General features: G+C 40.7%; 2 protein-coding genes across 2 annotated transcripts; both read right to left on the bottom strand.

Annotated features, from left to right (window-relative positions):
- Positions 1-78: 78 nt before the first annotated feature.
- Positions 79-6,597, bottom strand: LOC308311195 (uncharacterized protein). Its single transcript, XM_080757802.1, has 7 exons — positions 6,448-6,597; positions 5,097-5,308; positions 4,734-4,823; positions 4,275-4,367; positions 3,755-3,865; positions 3,377-3,491; positions 79-2,874 (listed from the first exon to the last, which is right to left on the bottom strand). Exons 1-7 carry the CDS (start codon positions 6,470-6,472, stop codon positions 1,187-1,189), a joined length of 2,334 nt encoding a protein of 777 aa, XP_080613928.1. The 5' UTR covers positions 6,473-6,597; the 3' UTR covers positions 79-1,186.
- Positions 6,598-7,771: 1,174 nt separating this feature from the next.
- LOC308310616 (RAC-beta serine/threonine-protein kinase A-like) lies at positions 7,772-15,438 on the bottom strand (the record flags this gene model as incomplete). Its single annotated transcript, XM_080756997.1, has 11 exons — positions 7,772-7,869; positions 8,013-8,118; positions 8,802-8,889; positions 9,807-10,021; positions 10,908-11,036; positions 11,796-11,918; positions 12,029-12,097; positions 12,423-12,488; positions 13,144-13,275; positions 14,191-14,332; positions 15,338-15,438. The coding sequence occupies 11 exons, from the start codon at positions 15,436-15,438 to the stop codon at positions 7,772-7,774; spliced, it is 1,269 nt and encodes a 422-aa protein (XP_080613123.1).
- Positions 15,439-20,809: the final 5,371 nt, after the last annotated feature.

Genomic DNA, 20,809 nt, shown 5'->3' with positions numbered 1-20,809 from the left:
AGGGACATCTGGAACACTCTGGTGGAGCCTTTGCCCCCGCGACCCGACCACGGATATTGAAGATGGATGGATGGGGTTTGCTCACAAACGGCACAGAGTGACTTACTATCAGTAGCTAAAGATCGGACAGGGAGGCCATGCTGTTACTAGACTCTCATTTTATTTCTTCAGATATCCCATTTCCAACAAACAACAAATAAAGCGTCATTTGGATTTGCATTGTATCCATCTAAACTTCAGGTTCTGTCACACTGAATAATCAAGATATTGACCTACAGAATTCAAAATGAGCTTTCCATAATTGTTCTTTTCAATCTTTTTTTTTTTTTTTTTTTTAATAAACTGCTAGTTCAAACAATTAATAATTTCCAGACACAGCTGGATATTTACATCACCGGTAATTCTTGGCTGTAACCTATTTCATTGTGCGTTCTAATATCCACATCATAGTTGATGCCAATATGAGTTATCATAATTAATCAAAACAAACAAAGCAGATGGTCATCATAATTGCCAAATATTTGATATATGATTTCCAAGTGTATGATTACTTGAATAGACTGCTGTATGTAAGACGAATACCTAAAAAAATCATGATTCTGTAATTCATTGTTGTAAATATCTGCATTTTCAATAAATAAATCTTAAAAAAAAAAAAGAGGAGACCTGGGCCTCCTTCAATGAAACATGTTACAGTACATACTACGTTTTGAGGGCTTTTCACACGGGAAGCGACTGATGCACATAATAATACATTTTCAATGAGAGGCGAGCAGGCAGGTAGAGAGGCTTGTGCAATCGGACAGGTGGAGCGACAGGCCGGCGCACTCCTGTGAAACACCAGCCCACGACATGATCTGGATTGTGGTAAACGTTTGGATTTGACCCTGGTTCAGGCCCCACTTGGGCGGATCTATGATAGATCGTCATGTTTTTGTTTGCTATTTGTTGTATGAGGACCGAACTTAAATATATAGGACTTGTGGGTCTCCTTTAAACAAGTGTGTGTGTGTGCATGTATGGAAAGTCTCATTGTTCATCAGATGTAAGAAGGGGTGGCTCCAAGGAAAAAAAGGTTGGGAACCAGTGACTTAATGAAGCTCTAGACCGGAACATGAGGATGGAAACTTAACCTAGATTAAAAAAAGAAAAAGAAAAAAGAAAAGTAAAGCATGTTTTGAGAACATCAATAATCTTCGTTGCCATGGTCAATGTCATCATACTTTTCCCTTTTCAGGGAATGTTTCTTATGCTTGCCCTTGTGTCGCTGTTTATTGGAGAATCCGGGAGTGGTCTCCCTGGAATGCAACAGCATGTGCTTCTTCAGAGTACCAGGGATGGCGAACCCCTTCTCGCAAATGTCACATGTCCATGGCCGCTCGCTTGTGTGTGACTTTTTATGGGTGTTCAGGTGGGAGGACAGCTTGTAGGTTCTCCCGCAGACGTCACAACTGTAGGGTCGCTCGTTAGTGTGTAGCCTCTTGTGCACCTGCAGGTTCCCGAGCTGACTGAAGGACTTTTCGCAAATAGAGCAATGGTAGGGTTTCTCCTGGGTGTGCATCCTCATGTGAATCCTCAGGGAGTATTTGCTGAACGGCCTCTGGCAGACGGGGCATGGCGTCTTGACCTTTGGCGCGTGGTAGCGCTGGTGCCTCTTTAAGTCCGACATGTAGACGAAGGTCTTGCCACACTGCGAGCACAGGTACTGCCTCTCACCGACATGGTAGCCCATGTGCCTCTTCAGCATGCTGGGCATGAGGAACCGCTTGCCGCAGCGCTCGCACATGTGCGGGCGGTCCCTCGTGTGCCAGCGCTCATGGTTTTCCAGTTTGAACTCTGTTGGGAAAGTCTTGTCGCAATGCTTGCAGGTGAAGCTCATCTGGCTGTTGTGGCAGTCCATGTGCCTCCTGAAGTACGATGCCTGTGTAAAGCCCCTGTTGCAGATCTCACAGTAGAAGGGCTTCTGACCGAGGTGGATCAGGATGTGCCTCTTGAGGGAAGCCATGCTGATGAAACCCTGGGCGCAGTGGCCGCAGCTGTATGGCCGAATGCCACTGTGGAGCTTCTGATGGTTGGTCAGCAAGCCCTGCGTCCGGAAACTCTTTCCGCATGCTGAGCACGGGTACGGCTTCTCACCCGTGTGGATGCGCTCGTGGTCTAGCAGAAGAGACTGGTAAGGGAAGCGCTTGTCGCAAGATTCACAGTCAAACTTGTCTACTGGAGGCTTAGATTTCTTCTTCACTTTTTGTCCCTGCTTCACGCCGGGGCGTCTCATCTTGAGTGGGGGAATAGGCGGAAGGGCTGGGAGCGAGAGGGAGTTGGTAGCGATTTGGGATACCCATTGCTGCAGCGTGACTCGTTGAGTCTGTAGCTTCTGTGAGCTGCTGGTTTCTGCGCTTCCTGCATTGATCGACAAAGGAATCGACCTCAAAGGAGACTCCTGCAGCTCTGGTGCATCTGGTGGATTTCCAGATGAGGTTGTCGTCTGCAGCTCTTCAGTCTCTACTCTGTCCTGGATACGCGTGCACTCGTTAGTTCCAGAGGCCTCTTGAGTGTTCTCCTGACTTGAGCTGGCTACTGGTGTCGCTGCTGCAGTGTTTGTCTCAACAGTGTCTTCCTGATTTGTCTCACCCGCAGGGTCAGTGGATCTAGCATCGCTGCTTTCCGCTCCGTCCGTAGGAGTAGCGAAGGTTTCTGCCACCTGATGGTCGTCATCTCTGGTTGACATCTCTCCCACGTCATCGGTGGTGTCGCTGAAAGAGGCGGGGCTTGCTGCGCTTGCGGCAGCGGCGGTCTCTACCTTTTCTTGTTTCACTGTGGTGGGGCAGTAGGACAGTGACGAGAGGACGCAGTCGCCTACATTGGATGAGATGGCTGTGGTGCAGAGGGACCAGAGGGATGCAATAAGTTAACATTCTATGTAATGTCATTTTTTAACCCATTCTGACCTGAGATCAGATTCATACGAGGTTTCCACTGGACACACACTGGTCTGATTAACCCATTCTGACCTGAGATCAGATTCTAAAAATGTCAGTCGTTCTTCGATTTTTCAAAAATAGCAGACCTACAAGCTCGTAGCGCGCCACTCGGTGGCGCGCTATGAGCTTGTAGATCTGCTATTTTTCAATAGCTAAAGCATAACATGATGCTGACACCAAAACGGGTTCCCGGTCAGAATGGGTTAAGAAGTGCATTCGCGAGACATGGCCGAAGCATGTCCGGGGGTCCCCAGCCAAAAATGTTGAAAACCCCCCTGGTTTAGAGTAATAAGTATATTAAAGTATATTCAAAGTGTATTCAATGAATGTAAGTAAATGAGTCATGTTAAACAAAATATACAAATGTACCGGTAAGTGACACAAATGAAAGTTACCGTATTTCCCCAGCATTGCGTTGGGTTCCTGGTGCTTTAGGAGGGTCTTAAGGTCACTGGGGTCAGGGATGAACAGTGCACATGCCTCCATAGAGGTAGAGATCATGGCACCAAGCTGAGAGATGGAAGGAGATGACAATGGACCAGTTTTTCATCTCTGGGACCTCGTCCCCAATCTACACTGTAAGATCCTCAGTTTGAAAATGTAACAAATGAACAAACGGGTTCATTCGGCTCCATTTGTACACACTCAAGAGTTACAGAAACTTAAGGGTTCATTTGGACCACTGGTGGTTCCCGGAGCAGAAGTTGAGAACCAGACAGTTATTTAGAATGACGGTAACTAGTAATATGCAAAGTATTACATTTTGCACCTACCTGGGTCAGGTTGGGTACAGGCAGCAGTTGTTCCAGTTTACACACCAGGCCTGCTATCAGGGCCTGTAGAGCTGTATCAAACTTAGGACCATACTGAACCGGGAAGACATCCTAAAACAATCAGAAATATCCAGGACAAATTAACAGTGTCATGTATTGTACAGTAGTAAAAAGTGACTAATTGGGCATTGTTCCTGTGTGTGTGTGTGTGTGTGTGTGTGTGTGTGTGTTCTTTGTCCGTTTGTCCCATGCTTTCTCTAAATATTAAAAAGTTTCAAAAAAAAGTGTGAAAATCCTATTTTCAAAACTCCATCCGAGTCGCTCTGTGTCCCTTAACCACATCAGATCTATTTTTACACCTGTTAAATAACTTTTGACGTGTGTGTGTGTGTGTGTGTGTGTGTGTGTGTGTGTGTGTGTGTGTAATTACTAGTCATTACTAAAGACTATACAACATGATTAAATATATATTCATTACATGATTAGGCGGCTTCCTTCAAATTGACATTTGGCATTTTACCTGGAAGAACTGTTTCCTCTGTGCTAGGTTTTTAAGCAGCATTTGCACCAGAACCATGAAGTTAGTCTGACATCGCTCCACCTCTGCATCCTTCTGCAAAAAAAAACAACGCACAGTGGTGTTTTATTAATTAACACTCTGCTAAAATGTCCCCAAAACTACTGGTTCAAAATATCCATCCGATCAGGTTTTTCACCATAAACCATATCGTCCGATGCGATCACCTATTTTGTAGGTCTATACTTCTATCTATAGAATGTTTTATCCAAATCCAGTTGCAGCCCTCTACCGTTTAATATTGTGAATTGTAAGATTAGGACTATGTTGGGAAGCCACCAGATTCGAAAGTGTCTACTTGTAACTATGAATGGAATGCAGTGCATTTCTGGAAAAAGAGTGTCTATTCTCAATCAACTTTCCCAATTAAGTATAAATTAAATCCCATATTCATAATGTTACCTTTGTGCGGCAGACGTTGAGCTTGTTGATGAGAGTCTGAATGGTTTTGGGGTCAGGAGTAGCCTCTGGTTGGAGCAACTCCAAAATGATCTATAAAACAGAGATTCAATGATCCATTTAGACAAACACTCAATGTCAATGTTGGAATGTCACTAAAGTCACCCAGGTAATTGATGTTACGCTCTCAAGAGTTAAAAGATCTAATAATAAAGGACCATTTGGTTGCCAACTCTACATCATTTAGCTGGGGACCACCTGGACCTCGATATGAAAACGGTTGAAAATCACTGCTCTAACCCATTGCATACCGACACTAACACTGCAGCGTATGGCACAGTGCATGCATGTGCGAAGAGCTCTCACCCGTGCTCTGAGTCCCAGGAGGAGCTGAGCTGCCTGCTTGAAACTCATAAGATCTGGAAGGGTCTGTGTAACCGTTGCAACAAACTCCTCCACCTTGCTGTACTGTCTGACGTCCCTCTGCTGGATGACCTGCCAGATGTAGGCATAGGTCAGCTGGAGGGGCGAGGCCAGCAGCCTCAGTGAGGCCAGAGGAACACGGGCAGCAGACACACCTGTATGGATCATGATATAATGTAGATCAAGTATTTGAAATATATAATAAAGTGGCTCTGTGCAGTGGTAAAAAGTGACACATTCTGTCAGTGACATTCACTGTGTGTGTGTGTGTGTGTGTGTGTGTGTGTGTGCACGCCTGCAATTCGAAACTGCCCCCCGTAAAATCTGAATCCCCCACCCACCCCTTTTCCCCCTCACTGTATATGTTTTCTCTTCCCTTTTTACCTCCATTATGATGATTTCCTGTTTTTTCCCCAATATATAGAAGTGTACATTAATATTTGTATGTCTCTAAATGTTATGATGAATTGAACAAGGTGGACCCTCTTGTAAACAAACAAGTCTAGTGTTTTATTTGTCGTCCACTCACAGTTAACAGTTTTTTGTATCGAGTTGTGCTTGAAATGTACTGTAATTCTGCAAACTGTTAATAAATACTTCAATCAAAAAGTGTGTGTGTAGTGTGTGTCACTCTGTGCGTGTGTGTGTGTGTGTGTGTGTGCGTGTGTGTGCGCGCGTGCGTGCGTGCGGTGTGGTGGGTTGGTAATAGATAATAGATTTACAAGCTCACAGAGTCACAACACGCGTTGTGAGCTTGCAGATCTGCCATTGTCTGCGCGCAACGACGGAGCACAAATTCAGACATAAACATAAACGCTTAGCCGTTAGCTGACAAGTTAGCCAAAAGGCTAACACGGATCCCATAGCTCAGAGCAACAGTGGGGCTCTGATTGGCCACTTTCCTTGGTTGCTATGTAGTTTTTATTCACGTCGTTGGCATATTTTTATAAAATATTAAGATTGTTAGATCGTTTAATTAAACATAATTTAACGTTGGGGTTAATACATTTTCAAATAATGTATGAAAGATTTTTTTTTTTTTTACCAAATCTCACTAAATAAACAAACAAGTACATTGATTTCATTTGTTTTATGTATTTATTTATAAACAATTTCCATGAACTATGAACATTTAAAAAAAATACTTTCCATCAAATCAAAAAAATAATAATCGGAGAGCTAACCAATCGCAGCCAGAGCCGCCGTCCCTCTGGCGTATAGGATCTAATGTTAGCTGCACTGCTCGGCTCGGCGGCATCATGGCTTTACAAAGCTGAATGATCAACTAACTTACCCGTTGTCTTGTGCCTCTTGTTCATTTTTCACCCGATAAGAACATAAGCTAATAAGATAAGAACATGAATGGACCAGTCGTCCAACGAACGAGGTGTATTAAAACGATTCAACAGTCAAGCCAACCAGAATAAAGTCAACACGAATTATGTGTAGAGTATTTCCAAAATAAAGGTTGTAAGCCTTTCCGGCTAATGTTCTAGACAATAAAAGCATCGTTTCCTGTTGTCTAGTTAGCCTACAGTCTCTCAGACCACCAGAGGTCTGTATAACCCTGAGAGAATGTACAAATTAACATATTTATGTATTGTATGTGGAACATTTACATACAAAAAATGCCTAATAAAAACAGTATTAAAAAAAAAAGAATGTACAAATGAAACCATTTGTAGTGTACACTATCAGTTCAATTAAAATAGTGTAGATTATTTGGGGGTCCCAGAAATAACAAGAAAAAGAGCTTCCTTGAAATGAAAAAAAGAGATTGAGATTGAGAATAGTGCACTTAACTATTCACAAAATAGCACAGCGTTTCAGTGAATGTGCTAAAGTTCCTGTCAAAAGCTGCTCTTGAATAAACGGATACATTCTTTATGCTTGAAATAGGCATATTACTTAAGCCCTTTAGAGTGTGTTGCTGACGCGATAGTGCAAGGTCTGGGTCCCAAATTGTCCCTGTGACAGCTGCTCGCAAAAGAACACACAAAAAGGAATAAAAAAAATCTAAAAGACAATAGCAACAATAAAAAAGAAAGAAAAAGGGCTTCCTTGAGAATAGTGCAATCACACCAATAGTGCAAGGTCTGGGTCCCACATTGTCCTCCCTGTGACAGCTGCTCGCAAGAACCCATAACAATATCAACAATAAAATAAAATACAAAGTGCTTACTTGAATGGAAAAAGTTGAGAATAGTGCAATGATAACAGCATTTCAGTGAATGTGCTAAAGTTCCTGTCAAAAGCTGTCTTCAGCTCCTGTGTAAACATATTCTTTATGCTTGAGATAGGCTACTACGGCTTCAGTAGTAAATATGCCATTTAGTATTTGTTTCTGATACGATTGTGGAAGGTCTGGGTCCCACACAGCTGCTCGCAAGAACACACAAAAACAAACTAAAAACAATAAAATTAAGAAGTTCTACACAGAATGTGTAGTTATGAAGCCTTGTAAAACATGCTTATTTATATATCACCAAAGGTCCAGTAGGCTATGTTGTATGGCACTACTGGTAACTGAAAAGATGCTTAGGTATGGCCACAGAAGCTGTCTGTCTGTGTGTGGTTGGTTGTGAGTATGAGCATGTGTGCTGGTGGTTGAGATAGTATCAGTCTTTTATGCTAGCCAACTCTTTTATGCTAGCCGAATAGGAGAAGTCTGGGAAATGTGCTTGCTGGCTCGGGTCCTCGCAATCCAAACTGCCATCTGTAAACAAATAAACAACAGGAAATGTGTAAACTGTCAAAACTGTTGACTGTCCATCAACCTGGGTGAGAACAGTTTAGGTCACAAAGTGTCAAATGTCAACCCCCCCCCCCCCCCCCCCCAACACACATGATAATACTTACTCTTCTCATCTGGAGGTGTGAATGTGATGGGCTGTGCTGTGAAATCCTCCTCAAAGTAGCGGGTGTCTGTCTCGGATGTCACTTGTGGCTCGAAAGGCGGGGTAAGCTGAGGTGGGATGGAGCAATGACCAAGTATGGTTACGGAGTACAAGTGTACACTGATACATATAATAAGTTGCAGATTTAACCTCTGGGACTCATAAGAGTCAGGGTCAAACAGTGTTGTTTTTGGCAGGACATTTTGATTTTAGTCACATTTTAGTCACCTGGAATGTCTTAGTCTAGTCGACTAAATGTCATGAGATTTTAGTCGACTAAATCTGCAGTTGATTTAGTCGACTAAAATGTATTTTGGCAGACCGTTGTAATTTTACACTTGCTGAAAATAGCAGATCTACAAGCTCACAACGTGTCGCAGCTTGTAGATCTACCATTTTCAGCATGCAACCAAGTGTAAAATGACTCTCTTGTCCACTAGTCTTAGTTTAAGTCAGCCATTCTGAGGGCTTGCCCCAGTGCAATATTGGTGCTGCTTTTAGGGAGTAGCAATTTCAATTACATTTTCAAAATGAAAATAATTAACATAAACATCAATGCCAAAGTTGAAGTTTTTTATAACCGTAGGGGAGTTGAATAACACAAAGGGATAATAGCATATAATAAGCCAATAGGTAATTGTAATAGCTAGCTGTAATGTAGACTTCAAAATGTGATTTGATCCCCACTCGCCTTATCATGTCTGGAATTAAACTTCAAATCTTTGCATTCTTTGGTCTCACTATTTCCTACCTTCCTTTCCACCACGTCTTGCCAGTTGATGGAGGTGAAGAATGTGTGGCTCATTGCTTCTTTGGCATCGTTAGGGCCTCCTCCTAACCTATCAATTGAAGAGTAATAATGTCAAGGCAAAATATATGAATCCAGCAACAAAATAGTTATTACAGTTTTAAGAATGTCATTCGTTTTGATTTGTATTTTGCTTTGACAGTTCATTTTCAGTTAAATATCTTTTTAAAGCGGGTTTGCTAGTTTAGTTTCGATTTTATGAAAAGGCTCTGTAATGTATTAGTTTAGTTCAGTGGTTTTCAACCAGTGGTCCGGGGACTACCAGTGGTCCGGGTGGGTGCAGTACTTAGTTCAGACTAGTCATTGGTCCGACAAACGACAACCTACCGGGGTGGTCCCCAGCTAAATGATGGAGAGTTGGTAAACAAATGGATCCTTATAGATCTTTAACTCTTGAGGAAAATGAAACCAAGTGGACCCATAAGTTAATTTGGTTTCATTTTACACTCTCAAGAGTTACATTATTGTTAAACATCTGCATTACTTAATTTACAAGAAGTCTACACAATTAAAGAATGTAGAAGAATTGTTATTTTGATCAACATTTGCCTGTTATCAGTCTATAATCTATAAGATCTATAAAAGAACAAAATATTCGACGTTTTAGGTCTGAAAAGTCTCATCAAATGGTGGTCCGTGGCTCAGATGTAAATAATGGTCCTTGATATGAAAAGTGTTGAAAACCACTGGTTTAGTTTGATTTTATATTTTTCATTATAATAAGTGGCGAGATTCAGAAAAGATATTGCACACACACACACACACACACACACACACACACACACACACACACACACACACACACACACACACACACACACACACACACACACACACACACACACACACACACACACACACACACACACACACACACACACACACACACACACACACACACACACACACACACACACACACACACACACACACACACACACACGGTACCTCTGCTTGGGGTCTTTCTTGAGTAGGCCAGCCAGCAGATCCTTGGCCTCAAAGGATACATTCTTAGGAAAGCTGATCTCTTCCATGAGGATGATCTCAAACATGCGTTCATGGTCCTGGCTGTAGAAGGGATGCTTGCCACAGATCATCTCATACATGACCACACCCAGACCCCACCAGTCCACTGCCCGGCCGTAGTCATTGTCCTCGAGGATCTAGCATAATGAAGGACATTAAAGTGATTTAGAAAGGTCTGGAAATTTGACTTAATTGCATGGCATTTCTGAATCTGCAATAAAATAGAATTGGAGCGTGATTTGCATTTCTGTCTAATAAAGTATTCAATTGGGCACCATTAGAAACCATTCATGCCTCGTCTGACAAGAACGTGGGCAAATACATGTTTGTCTTTGGTTTGCTGATGTTTAATCGGCTGAAAGTTCAATTAACCCATTTAGACCTGAACTCGATTCTACAAAAAGTCTTCTTAATCATTAGTTTTCTGTTTCTGTCAGTGGTTCTCAAACATTTTCATGTCAAGGACCCCCACCGACCCTCCTCTAAAACTATGTTGTTCCAGGGACCCCCCCAGAAGCAAAGATTTGAGTTAAAAACGTTGTCTCTGAAAGAATATACAAAGGTTTGTGCCGCGCTATGAGCTTGTAGGTCTGCTATTTTTCAATAGCTAAAGTATAAGGCAACGTACCAGAGAAGTAAAAGACACATTGGTATTTTAGCAGCATTTTCCAAACATGCAATTGTTGTTTCCATTATGTTGTCATGGCATAATATATATCTATACTGATAGGCTATATACAAAACTGTAGCTTAGGTACATATAGTCATACATTATTATGTCATAACTCATTACAGTATACTATCCATGAAATGTGACAGTAGTAGAGTTGCAGGCTGTTGAAGGCACACGGTCATGATAATAATTATACTACAAGTAAGACGCGTAAACGTGGGAAGCGAACAAAGCTGTTGTGGCAGTCTGTGTATGTGGCCATGTGTATGTGAAGCTGGCAGTAAGGAGTATACTATAGTATAATAGTCACGTCACATACCATTTGCATTGTCTTGTCATCAGTGCCTTACCTCAGGTGCTAGGTACTCAGCAGTTCCACAGAAGGTCTTCATGGTAGCATCAGAAGTAATGCCCTCCTTACATAGGCCAAAATCTGTGATTTGGATATGGCCTTCTTTGTCCAGCATAATATTTTCGAGCTGTAAACAGAATACACACAGGAACAGAAGACTCTATGAAGCACATCAATCATACTTAAATAACGGGTGGGTGGTAATTCTCTCCACTAGGCCGGAAATCATGTGCATGTGCATCATTATGTAAGTAAGGAAGCCTTGCTGAGCCATGAGGCCCATAGGGCAGGAGCCTATCTCCTGTGAAGCTTGATGTACAAGTACACCCCCTGGACACAAAATAGCTGAAACCCGCAATGATATCAGCTCTGTAACTTCGGTTACAGAAAAAACATCCACTTGAAGATTGTTCGCAGTTTGGAAACAAATGGGGTAACTGATAAGCAGTACCTATCTAACAGCTAGTAGATACTGGCTTTCTGACGTATGTATGTATCCATGTAAACATACTGTTGAGTTTAAATGTCTGTCAACAATTTGACAAGGAACTCGGGGAGTGTCATGTAAAACCCCCAAAAATATATTATTGCATTGTTTTGTCTTCAGTTTTGTCTCCAACCACTTGAACCCTAGCATCCCTATTCTGGGGCAAACATTCAGTGGAAATAGCAGAGTAAAACTCACAACGCATCGCAATGTGAAGCGTTGTGCATCCGGCATCCGTTAATGTCGGACTCAGGCAACCATTAATATCCTTCGGGACTAAAGATTATTATTATTAATGTTGGACACTGATTCCAGTGGAAAACACAGCTTATGACCATTAATATGCTACCATCCTGTAATCCCCAAACAAGTCTTTTAAGAGAACATTGTCGTTCTCACCTTCAGGTCCCTGTACACTACTCCACGTGAGTGAAGGTAGTCCAGTGCTGACACAATCTCAGCACCATAGAATCGTGACTTGTCCTCTGTGAACACCTCCTCCCTGCTCAGGTGGAAGAAGAGCTAAAGGAGGGGAGAGAAAGAATGACAACACCGAATGTACTTCAATGTGCAAGCCAAACCCACTTATGTCATTTGAAACTGTAGCGTGTGACATGTGTTTGTGTGCCCACCTCTCCTCCATGGGCATATTCCAATACAAAGCACAGCCGCTCAAGGGTTTGGAAAGCATATTTCAATGTCTGTAAAACAGGAATTATTGGCATTTGTTTGGTTATTCAAAAGACCTTCTTCCGATAGTGATACATATATATTTTGATATCGTTTATTTAGTGATACATTTAAATATTGTTTCCACGTTGACGTTATGATCTCAATAAGGAGAATTACATCAAATGATCTAGTTTGATGTTCATCACATTGGACTGCATAAACACATAACTGGTAGTGTAACAAAACTGTATATATCATGATTCACAATATTAAATGGATCCCACAATGACAGATGATATACATTTTAATGCCCAGCCCTACATGAAGGGTATGAAGAAAGCATGCTGTACTCACTGTGAGGAAAGGGTGTCTCATGTTTTGTAACACTCTGCTTTCTGTAATTGTGTGGTCCCTCTCACCCTGCGCGCGGGCGCACACGCACGCACGCACGCACGCACGCACGCACGCACGCACACACACACACACACACACACACACACACACACACACACACACACACACACACACACACACACACACACACACACACACACACACACACACACACACACACACACACACACAGTAAGAAGCAGTGTGATTTTGTGTAAACATGATCAGAAAAGAGTTTTGGTGTAGAGGGGCTAAGGGAGGAACTCTGGTCAATGGAGTATATAGGGTTTAAGTGGTTAAGAGAGAAAAATGTAGAAACTACTACGTAATAACGTGATGTTTTTAACTTGCAATATCTTACAATATCACTCCTGTCTTACCAGAATATAGAGCTTAAGCTTTTCTTTTTTCTTTTAACAAAAAATGTGTGCAAAATTAAATCAAATGGACCTGTCCACCATTGGTTTCTAACTATCACCATGTTGTAAACAAGAGCAATCAACCTTTCGAACCCTATATACCACGTTGAAAAAGGCAGTGCCCCATCCCTTTTCCCCTATACACCAAATCCTTGATGAAAATAGTTCACGTGTTGTGGATCTGCAAGTTTTCCTCAAATGTTTGCCTATTATGACATGCACAGAATATGGTTAATAAAGTGGTCTTAAATGTGCCATCTAACCTTGGCTATGATGGCCTGTTTGCGTAGCATCTTCATGGCATAATGGACACCAGTGGACTTCTCTTTAACCAGGATAACTTTCCCGAACGTCCCCTTACCCAGCACCTTCAGGTACTCAAAGTCCCTCATTGTCTATAAAGCAGAACCAAAAGGTGCAATAAAATACTGTACCAATTATTACATGTGACATAAACGTCAATTGAACGAGGAGAGGGCAATATATAGATAATGACATGAGACCACATATCGTCTGGGATTTGGATAGAATATGATATGACATAAATGACCAGACCAGTGGCCTTGTTGTTACAGTGTCCGCCCTCCCGCACTGGGAGGTCAGGGTTCGATCCCCGGGCCGGGTCATACCAAAGACTGTAAAAATGGGACCCAATGCCTCCCTGCTTGGCGCTCGACATCAATGGGTTGGATTGGGGGGTCAAATCAACGAATCAAATGATCCCCGAGCACGGCATGGCTGCTCCAAGAGATGGGTCAAATGCAGACAACAAATTTCACTGCGGTAACGTGACAAATCGTACGACTTTAACTTTGATGTTAAAAGTCAAAGTCATGTTAAATGTGCACCCCTTTTTTTTACCAAAAGTATTTTCTCTATTTATTACATTACAATATGATAATATGGCCACAAAATAGATAGAGGAGATTGGTCAAAAACATATATGTTTTGTATGTTATTTTCTATTGACCCATATGTGATTTGAAAATGTTAATAAAGACACTTTGAACAAAAAAAAACATATGTAACATTTAGGTTTGTCCACAAATATAGCCCAGCCCTAATTCTAATACATTGTGCTCATTATTAATTTAAATTTTAATTCTCAAAGACGCAATAACGTTGTCTCATCATACTTCAGGATGAACTCACAAAAGTACCGGTATGCAACAACACGAGGACACATATTTTATGTCTTTGGTGTGACAGCACTTTGGATGTCCCATAGCTCGCAATCACGGGCTCATATATAAATTTGCATTCCTAAACATAATTATGTTTCCCACTGCATGATACTTAGGGCCTCTCACCACTTTGTTCAGGTTCGTGGCCGTCTCCGTCTCCTTTGGGCTGGATGCACTCGGTGAGCCAAACACACCCGTGGGTTTCTCCTCCTGCTCACATGTTTTGAGGCCATTGATCACAGACTTAATTGCTCGCATCCACTCCTCTCTGTGGCACAAAAATATCACAGTCTTACATCACAAATCACCCTTAACCCCCTACTATATGCATAGACAGAAGTCAACAGAACTGTCAATGCACATTGGCACACTTAAATCTACCGTAAGTAACACACCCCTTATTCATTGTATTAGCTGCATCTGTGTTGCTTACAACATGGTCTATAATAGGGTCAGTCTTATGCAGCCTGTTATGTTTTTTGGTTTTTTTTTTACCTGAACTGGAAAACAAAACAAAGAAAATCCCTTTTAATTTCATCCAACTTTAGTTTCATCTAACTTTCTTGTCATGCTACATCGACAAACTATAGGGACAACATGACAGCAGCATAAAACTATTTTCAATGGGAGTCAATAAACAAGGCTTGTTGAATAAAAATGCAGTAAAAATGCACTGAAATCAAACAGCAGTATGGACAGTTATTTAACAATCAAATTAAATGCGTTAACAAAATTCTCAACAATATAATTCTTTACATGTCTGTAGCACCAAGCACAACCTGTCTTATTAGTGTTTGAGAAGAATGCTGAATTAATTATTCTCCTTGTTTGTTGGTAGATCACAATGCAGCTTTTTAACCTCTTAAACCCCAGGGGGGTCCAGGGGGGAAATTGGAACCAGAGACCAATTGGGTCTCCATTGACCCTCTGAGCGCTGTTCGGAGGTTCTGGGCTCAAGAGTTAAGGCCCTTATGTACTAGGTGAAAACTTCAGATAAACTGTTCGTTAATCACTTAAACCCTATACTTCAGTTGAATAGGGTCCCCCGGGGATCTATACTCCCACCCCTAATTCTTCCCTCTACAACACCAAATTTCTTACCCGAAAAAGCTCATAGCTCACGATGCATTGCGACACATTTTGAGTTTGTAGATCTGCTATTTTCACTAAATGTTTGCTGAATGTTCACCATTTATGACATGCCGAGAATAGGGAAGTACACTATAGGTTTCATTTAAGTTAAACACAGTGGTGACATATACTCCGTTCCCACCTCTCGGCGTTGCCTTGCCCATCCACATTGAAGCTGCGTTCAAGGCTCAACTGCACGAAACGAATGATAAATGTGTTGGGACGGGGTTGTTCAGTCTTCATTACCCGGCATTCTAATTGTACATAAAGAGCAATTAAACATTTAGTTAGTTGGTAGAGGACAGGTTATGGGCTTTAGAAATGTATGGGTGAAAAAAGTCAAGGTGATAACCATTATAATAGTCCAGAGCAACAAGCAATGTTAAACTTGCTATGCTGTCTCACAATAATTTGGGACTGACCGGCCACTGAAAAGTTGTTGAGTGGACGTAAACTCGGGTCAGTTATACGAGGATTATTTTTGAAGCCAAGGAAGGACCCATCGCTCTTCAAGATGAAGTACCTCAGTCTCCATGTCTTGAGGTACAGACCTTGACAAGACAAGAAGATGCATTTTTTGAGGTTACATTGTGTAATTATATTCTTTGTGAACATTTTAACCATGATCTCCCAATCAAACGCAGCCAGCTACAACACAATTATACAAAAATAATAGCAAATTATATTTTAGCCATTTTACTACTATCCTAATGACTCACCTGCCAGTGAGGAGCCCCCACAGGGAGGACGTATAGGGCCTACTCCTTTCGCCCAAAACTCCCTGCTGACACCCTCGGTGCCAACAACCAGTAGAAACACCCAGTAGAAATTGAGTTTTACCCACCACCACGATGGGTAAAACTATCTATTGATATAATAATGCTACCCACTTTCTATGTTAGAATAGCAAAATCTCAATAAAGATTCACTCACCTCGTTTCAGGAGCCAGCCCTCTTTGACTATGCTGACTTCATTCATGGTGAAATAGGTTTGTTTCAGAGAGGGTCAGGAACAGGAAGACGGGGAGGAGGGGATCTTGTCAATTTGTCTTGTTGCTGTTCAGCTATTATTCAGCGTCTTCTTCGAACAGTGCCTGTGGAATGGCACACATCGTTACAAGAGACAAAAGACAGTGGTTGAGATTTGATTTCATGCAGCACGGTAGCACCTCATTAAACGTTGGACGTTAACTATAGGGCCCAACAGTTTATTGAACTAATCGATTTACACCTAACTAATAGTATAGTTGCTCAAAGTCCCTCAGGGCTCTATGCTAGTGTATTTTCTGTTTTCACTCTACATAAAATATCTTTGCTGAAAATAGCCGATCGGCAAACTTACAACTACAAGTTGTAAGTTGACATTGTTTGCATGACATTGTTGTGTGAAGAAGTATAAATTGGTGAATCGATTTATTGATTTAAAAACTAAAGCCCTATAGTGGTTGGCAAAATCAAGTAAAACACCAAATACAGGATATGATATCTATAATTACATTTCAGTTACTCTGATATAATTGAGAGCCAGTAGGCCTAATACATTAAGCAAAAGGGTAAACTTGTTCAACTTGTTGAAGAGTCACAGTAAAGTTAGCCTTGAATCAAGATTATCATGTATTTGATCGATTTTTACATTTGCACGTCTATGATCGTCTTGAGCTTTTCCCCACATTATTCACTGGACATCCGCCCGTAAAGTCCGTGTTCCTAAGAAAATGTACACATGCAAAATATAATATGCTTCCCGGAAGCACCGGATGTTAACTCGGCGTCTCTGTTAGTCTGTTTTCTTTAATGTGTTTATTTTCTGTTCCTGAACGCCATCCCCATACTTGTTTAATGTTTTAGGCCTTCTGTTTACATTGAGCATAATTATACGTATGGTAATACCGGTTTGCACCGGATGCGCCCCCAGAACTTCCGTCAGGATCCGACACGGGATTATTAAGAAGCACATATCTAATGAAAAACACGGGCTAATAACAATAATAACTAGAAAGGCAGTTCCTGTAGAAACTGCGTGGGCTCGCATAAATTGCAATGTATAAAGTTTTTGCCGTGTCAAGTTTGAAACTCGGGGACCGGAGTAATAGTGTTCCCATTGGTGGTCTAAATCCATAATCAATATTTCGGGACTGTAGCATATTGTAAACATAAGTAGAAAATGTATTAAAGCTGAAGTAAAAGTTAAAAAAAAGTATGAACATTTGGAAAAACTATAGTTTAAGCATAAATAACTGCATAAAGCGGAATAAAGTATGTGGAAGCTGTAGAAGTGTTTTTAAAAGTTTTTCTTTAAATGAAAAAAAAAAAATCTGTATTAAAAAAATTCAAGTTTTTTCTTTTAAGTAAAAAAAAAAAAGAGGTTAAAGTTTTTTTTTTTTTAAGTTTTCATTTTTTTCAAAAAATTACTTTTTTTTCAAAATAATACTTTTTTTTCAAAAAAATACTTTTTTTGGAAAAAATACTTTTTTTGGAAAAAATACTTTTTTTGGAAAAAATACTTTTTTTTTGCGTGCGTGCGTGCGTGCGTGCGTGCGCTTGCGAGAGCTGTGTAAAGGCCAGCCAATAGGAAGACAGGGTGTGTGTGTGCGAGCGTGCGAGCGAAGACAGGGTGTGTGTGTGTGTGCGTGCGTGCGTGCGTGCGTGCGTGCGCTTGCGAGAGCTGTGTAAAGGCCAGCCAATAGGAAGACAGGGTGTGTGTGTGCGTGCGTGCGTGCGAAGACAGGGTGTGTGTGTGCGTGCGTGCGTGCGTGCGTGCACTTGCATGTGTCTAGCCTAATTGCACAAATAGCAGACCTACAAGCTCACAAGGTATCGCAGAGCAACTCATTGAGATCTTGTAACTTTAATGTCAGCCCTGCAATTAAGCCCTTATATGTCTCAGCTGTGGAAGTAAAAAGAGTTCTACTACTTGCCAGCACTATGACTGGGAGATTTCAATGGTCCTGGATGGGGGAAAACTATGTCCGAACAAATTGCTCTATCGCAAAAAGTAAAAGTCGAATGCAAATATTTCTTTCGCTGTGAGTGGCCTGAGATATCGAGGTACACCATGTGCGATTGTGGTGTTGGTACGATTGAAAATGTGGTTATAAGAGCGAGTTAAGAATTGTCAGCGCGATAATTTCCTCGTAAGAATTATACAATGGAGGTCAATGAGCAGATTGACTGTTTTTGTGTCACTTAAAAGGCCGTAGTTCACATTCTGTATGTCTCTGTGCTTTGGTGGTCACATTGTGTGAAAGAGGACATGTGTGGCTACAAAATGACAAAAGAACATGCGTGTAAAATGAATACTTTGGCCGGGACGACAATTTGTTTGGTAAATTTTCAAGGAAAGAATTTCAGTCTCCACACTCTAGTCAAAGAAGGCCCGCACTCTAAAATGGCACTAATTACACGAAACGGCCTGCGATTGAACTGCGATTTCGGAAAAACCGTTTAACGTATTCGAATATGGTTTGAACCACGAAAAAGTCCAGAGTCGTGTGAGCGTTCTAAAGTTTAAATCACGTTTCTACGACAAAGTATGCCAGAGTAATGAGGCTGCAAAAGTGAGCTTGATTTAGAGATAAATCCCATACATTGTCAATGGGAGGGAAAAACTATAAATAAAGTTAAATATTTTAAAAAGTATAAACTTTTTCAAAACAACTTTTTCACCAATGAAAGTTCAAAGATAGATGAACATTATAAAGTTTGAATGAAGTTTCAAAGTGAAAGTATGACGGAGTAATAAGAGCTCAAAAAAGTTAACTGTGCAAAATGGGACCTTTCTTCCATCGACTCTCATTATAAAGAATGTAAAAAAAAGTTAAAAAGTTAAAAAGTATAAAAAGTATAAAACTTTGTAAAAATAAAAATACAAGCCACAATCACTTCAAAGAGCTGAACAGTTTGAAGTTTGAACAAAATTTCTAGCATAAAGTATGTGGAAGTAGTAGGGTGTCAAAAAAACGGCGGAATAAAGAAACATAAGAAGTATAAATATAGGCTGGCAATAACTAGTGTGTGCTCGCTGTAGCGAGCCCACAATAAATCCACACGGGTTCCGAATGTCGACTTAACATTCGGGGCTACAGGGTCAGCATTTTTGTATTTTACATGTACGAAGACGTAGGGGATTTCATCGCGGAAAGTTAGCCCAAGACTATCATAGTTACGGGGGGAAAATCTACAGTATAAAGTAATGTACTTTTGTTTTACTCGGACTGTACAAATAGAACCAAATCAATCCATTTCAATTATCAGAGTAAAAGTAACACTCATAACACATTGCAACTGATTATTGCAGCTAGGTACTCAGAGAATTGAAGATTCCTTGACTTCAGAGCAGGTCTTTGCATCATTTTTGTCCGGTGAAATTGCGTTTGTTGTTTCTCATCATGGACGCCAACTGATCGCAGCTGACACCATCAAGCCCTAATTAACGTTTGAGTTACTTTAAACAACACACGTTAAACTGAACAAAAAGTCAACAAACCAGCAGTTAGTTGTACTCTAATCTAATGTAGGCCCAAAAGTCACACCGCGTTTATATTTAACCTTACCAAACCAATGCACCAACAAGAGCAGCTGCAGCGAGATCACACCGAATTAAACCTAATGTACACCTTACTGTCTTCACATGCATCATGCATGGTAGGTAAAATGGGTGGTTCTGGGTAAAATGGGTTACATCATGTGGACCCCAATGGAAACGAGCCTTTCTGGGTTTCTAATCCTAGCACTTAGCAGACCTTGTATTGAACTGTACTTTCCTGTGTTTAACTGTTTAAAAATATATATATGTTTATTGATTTTTCTTTACAACATAGTATTTTCAAAGCAATTATTCACATATATTGTTCCCCCTGTGCTTAACTTTTAATAAGTTTTCAATCGATCAAAGCAGTAAGCAATTTGGAGGGGAAATCCACTAGATGGCAGCAAAGCGTAGCTTCCAGTTTGTTTTGGTACTTAACTTAACCCCACAATAAACTAATATGGAACTGTGGGCTCTATTTTCGTTCATGAATTTGAATAATCTACAAGGTCTCAAGGTGTCGATATAGATTGGCTATTTTAACTACCGGTATTCAAAAATGTTTTTCAAAATAGTAAAATAAATAAATAGGCAAAGTAAGGATAAGGGGTTTAGCATGGACGAAAATAGAGCCTATCTGCCATAATAATAGTTTATTTAAAATGGTCAATTTTAGCCAATGTTCTGACTCCAGCAATGCCACTTAGGATCTTTTTGGTATGCAACTCTGAAAGTGTACAAACGAAACAAAAACCAAAACAATAATACATAAATTGATGATCAATTACCCTTTAACTTTGTATTTGGATAACAGCTTGGGTGTGAAGTATCAGATTAATATACAACACTTAATGTGTATACAATACCTGGCATATAAATGAACCCCTCAAGTTGATTTTCCATATTTATTATTTGTTTTTTATCCCTTCACACATCCTTTTCAGATAAATAATTTCAAGTTAAATACAACTCAAAAACAAAGACAACGTGGAGTATGTAAGTACTGTATGTCACAGCAGCCAAGGAATTTATTTATCTGTCATTCCATGCAGATTCCCATGCAGATTTAATTTCATTTAGATGTTT

The sequence above is a fragment of the Protomyctophum bolini genome, assembly GCF_963924005.1.
Source record: "Protomyctophum bolini genome assembly, chromosome: 23".
NCBI lineage: Eukaryota > Metazoa > Chordata > Actinopteri > Myctophiformes > Myctophidae > Protomyctophum > Protomyctophum bolini.
Note: the sequence above shows the minus strand (reverse complement) of the source record. Positions and strands in the feature narration are given on the sequence as shown.

Coding starts and splice junctions, on each gene's coding strand:
- LOC308311195 (XM_080757802.1), bottom strand. CDS start 6,472: ATGAACAAGAGGCACAAGACAACGG. Junction 5,309..6,447: donor CAAGAGGCACAAGACAACGG/GTAAGTTAGTTG, acceptor TGATCCATACAG/GTGTGTCTGCTGCCCGTGTT. Junction 3,866..4,274: donor AGAGGAAACAGTTCTTCCAG/GTAAAATGCCAA, acceptor TGATTGTTTTAG/GATGTCTTCCCGGTTCAGTA.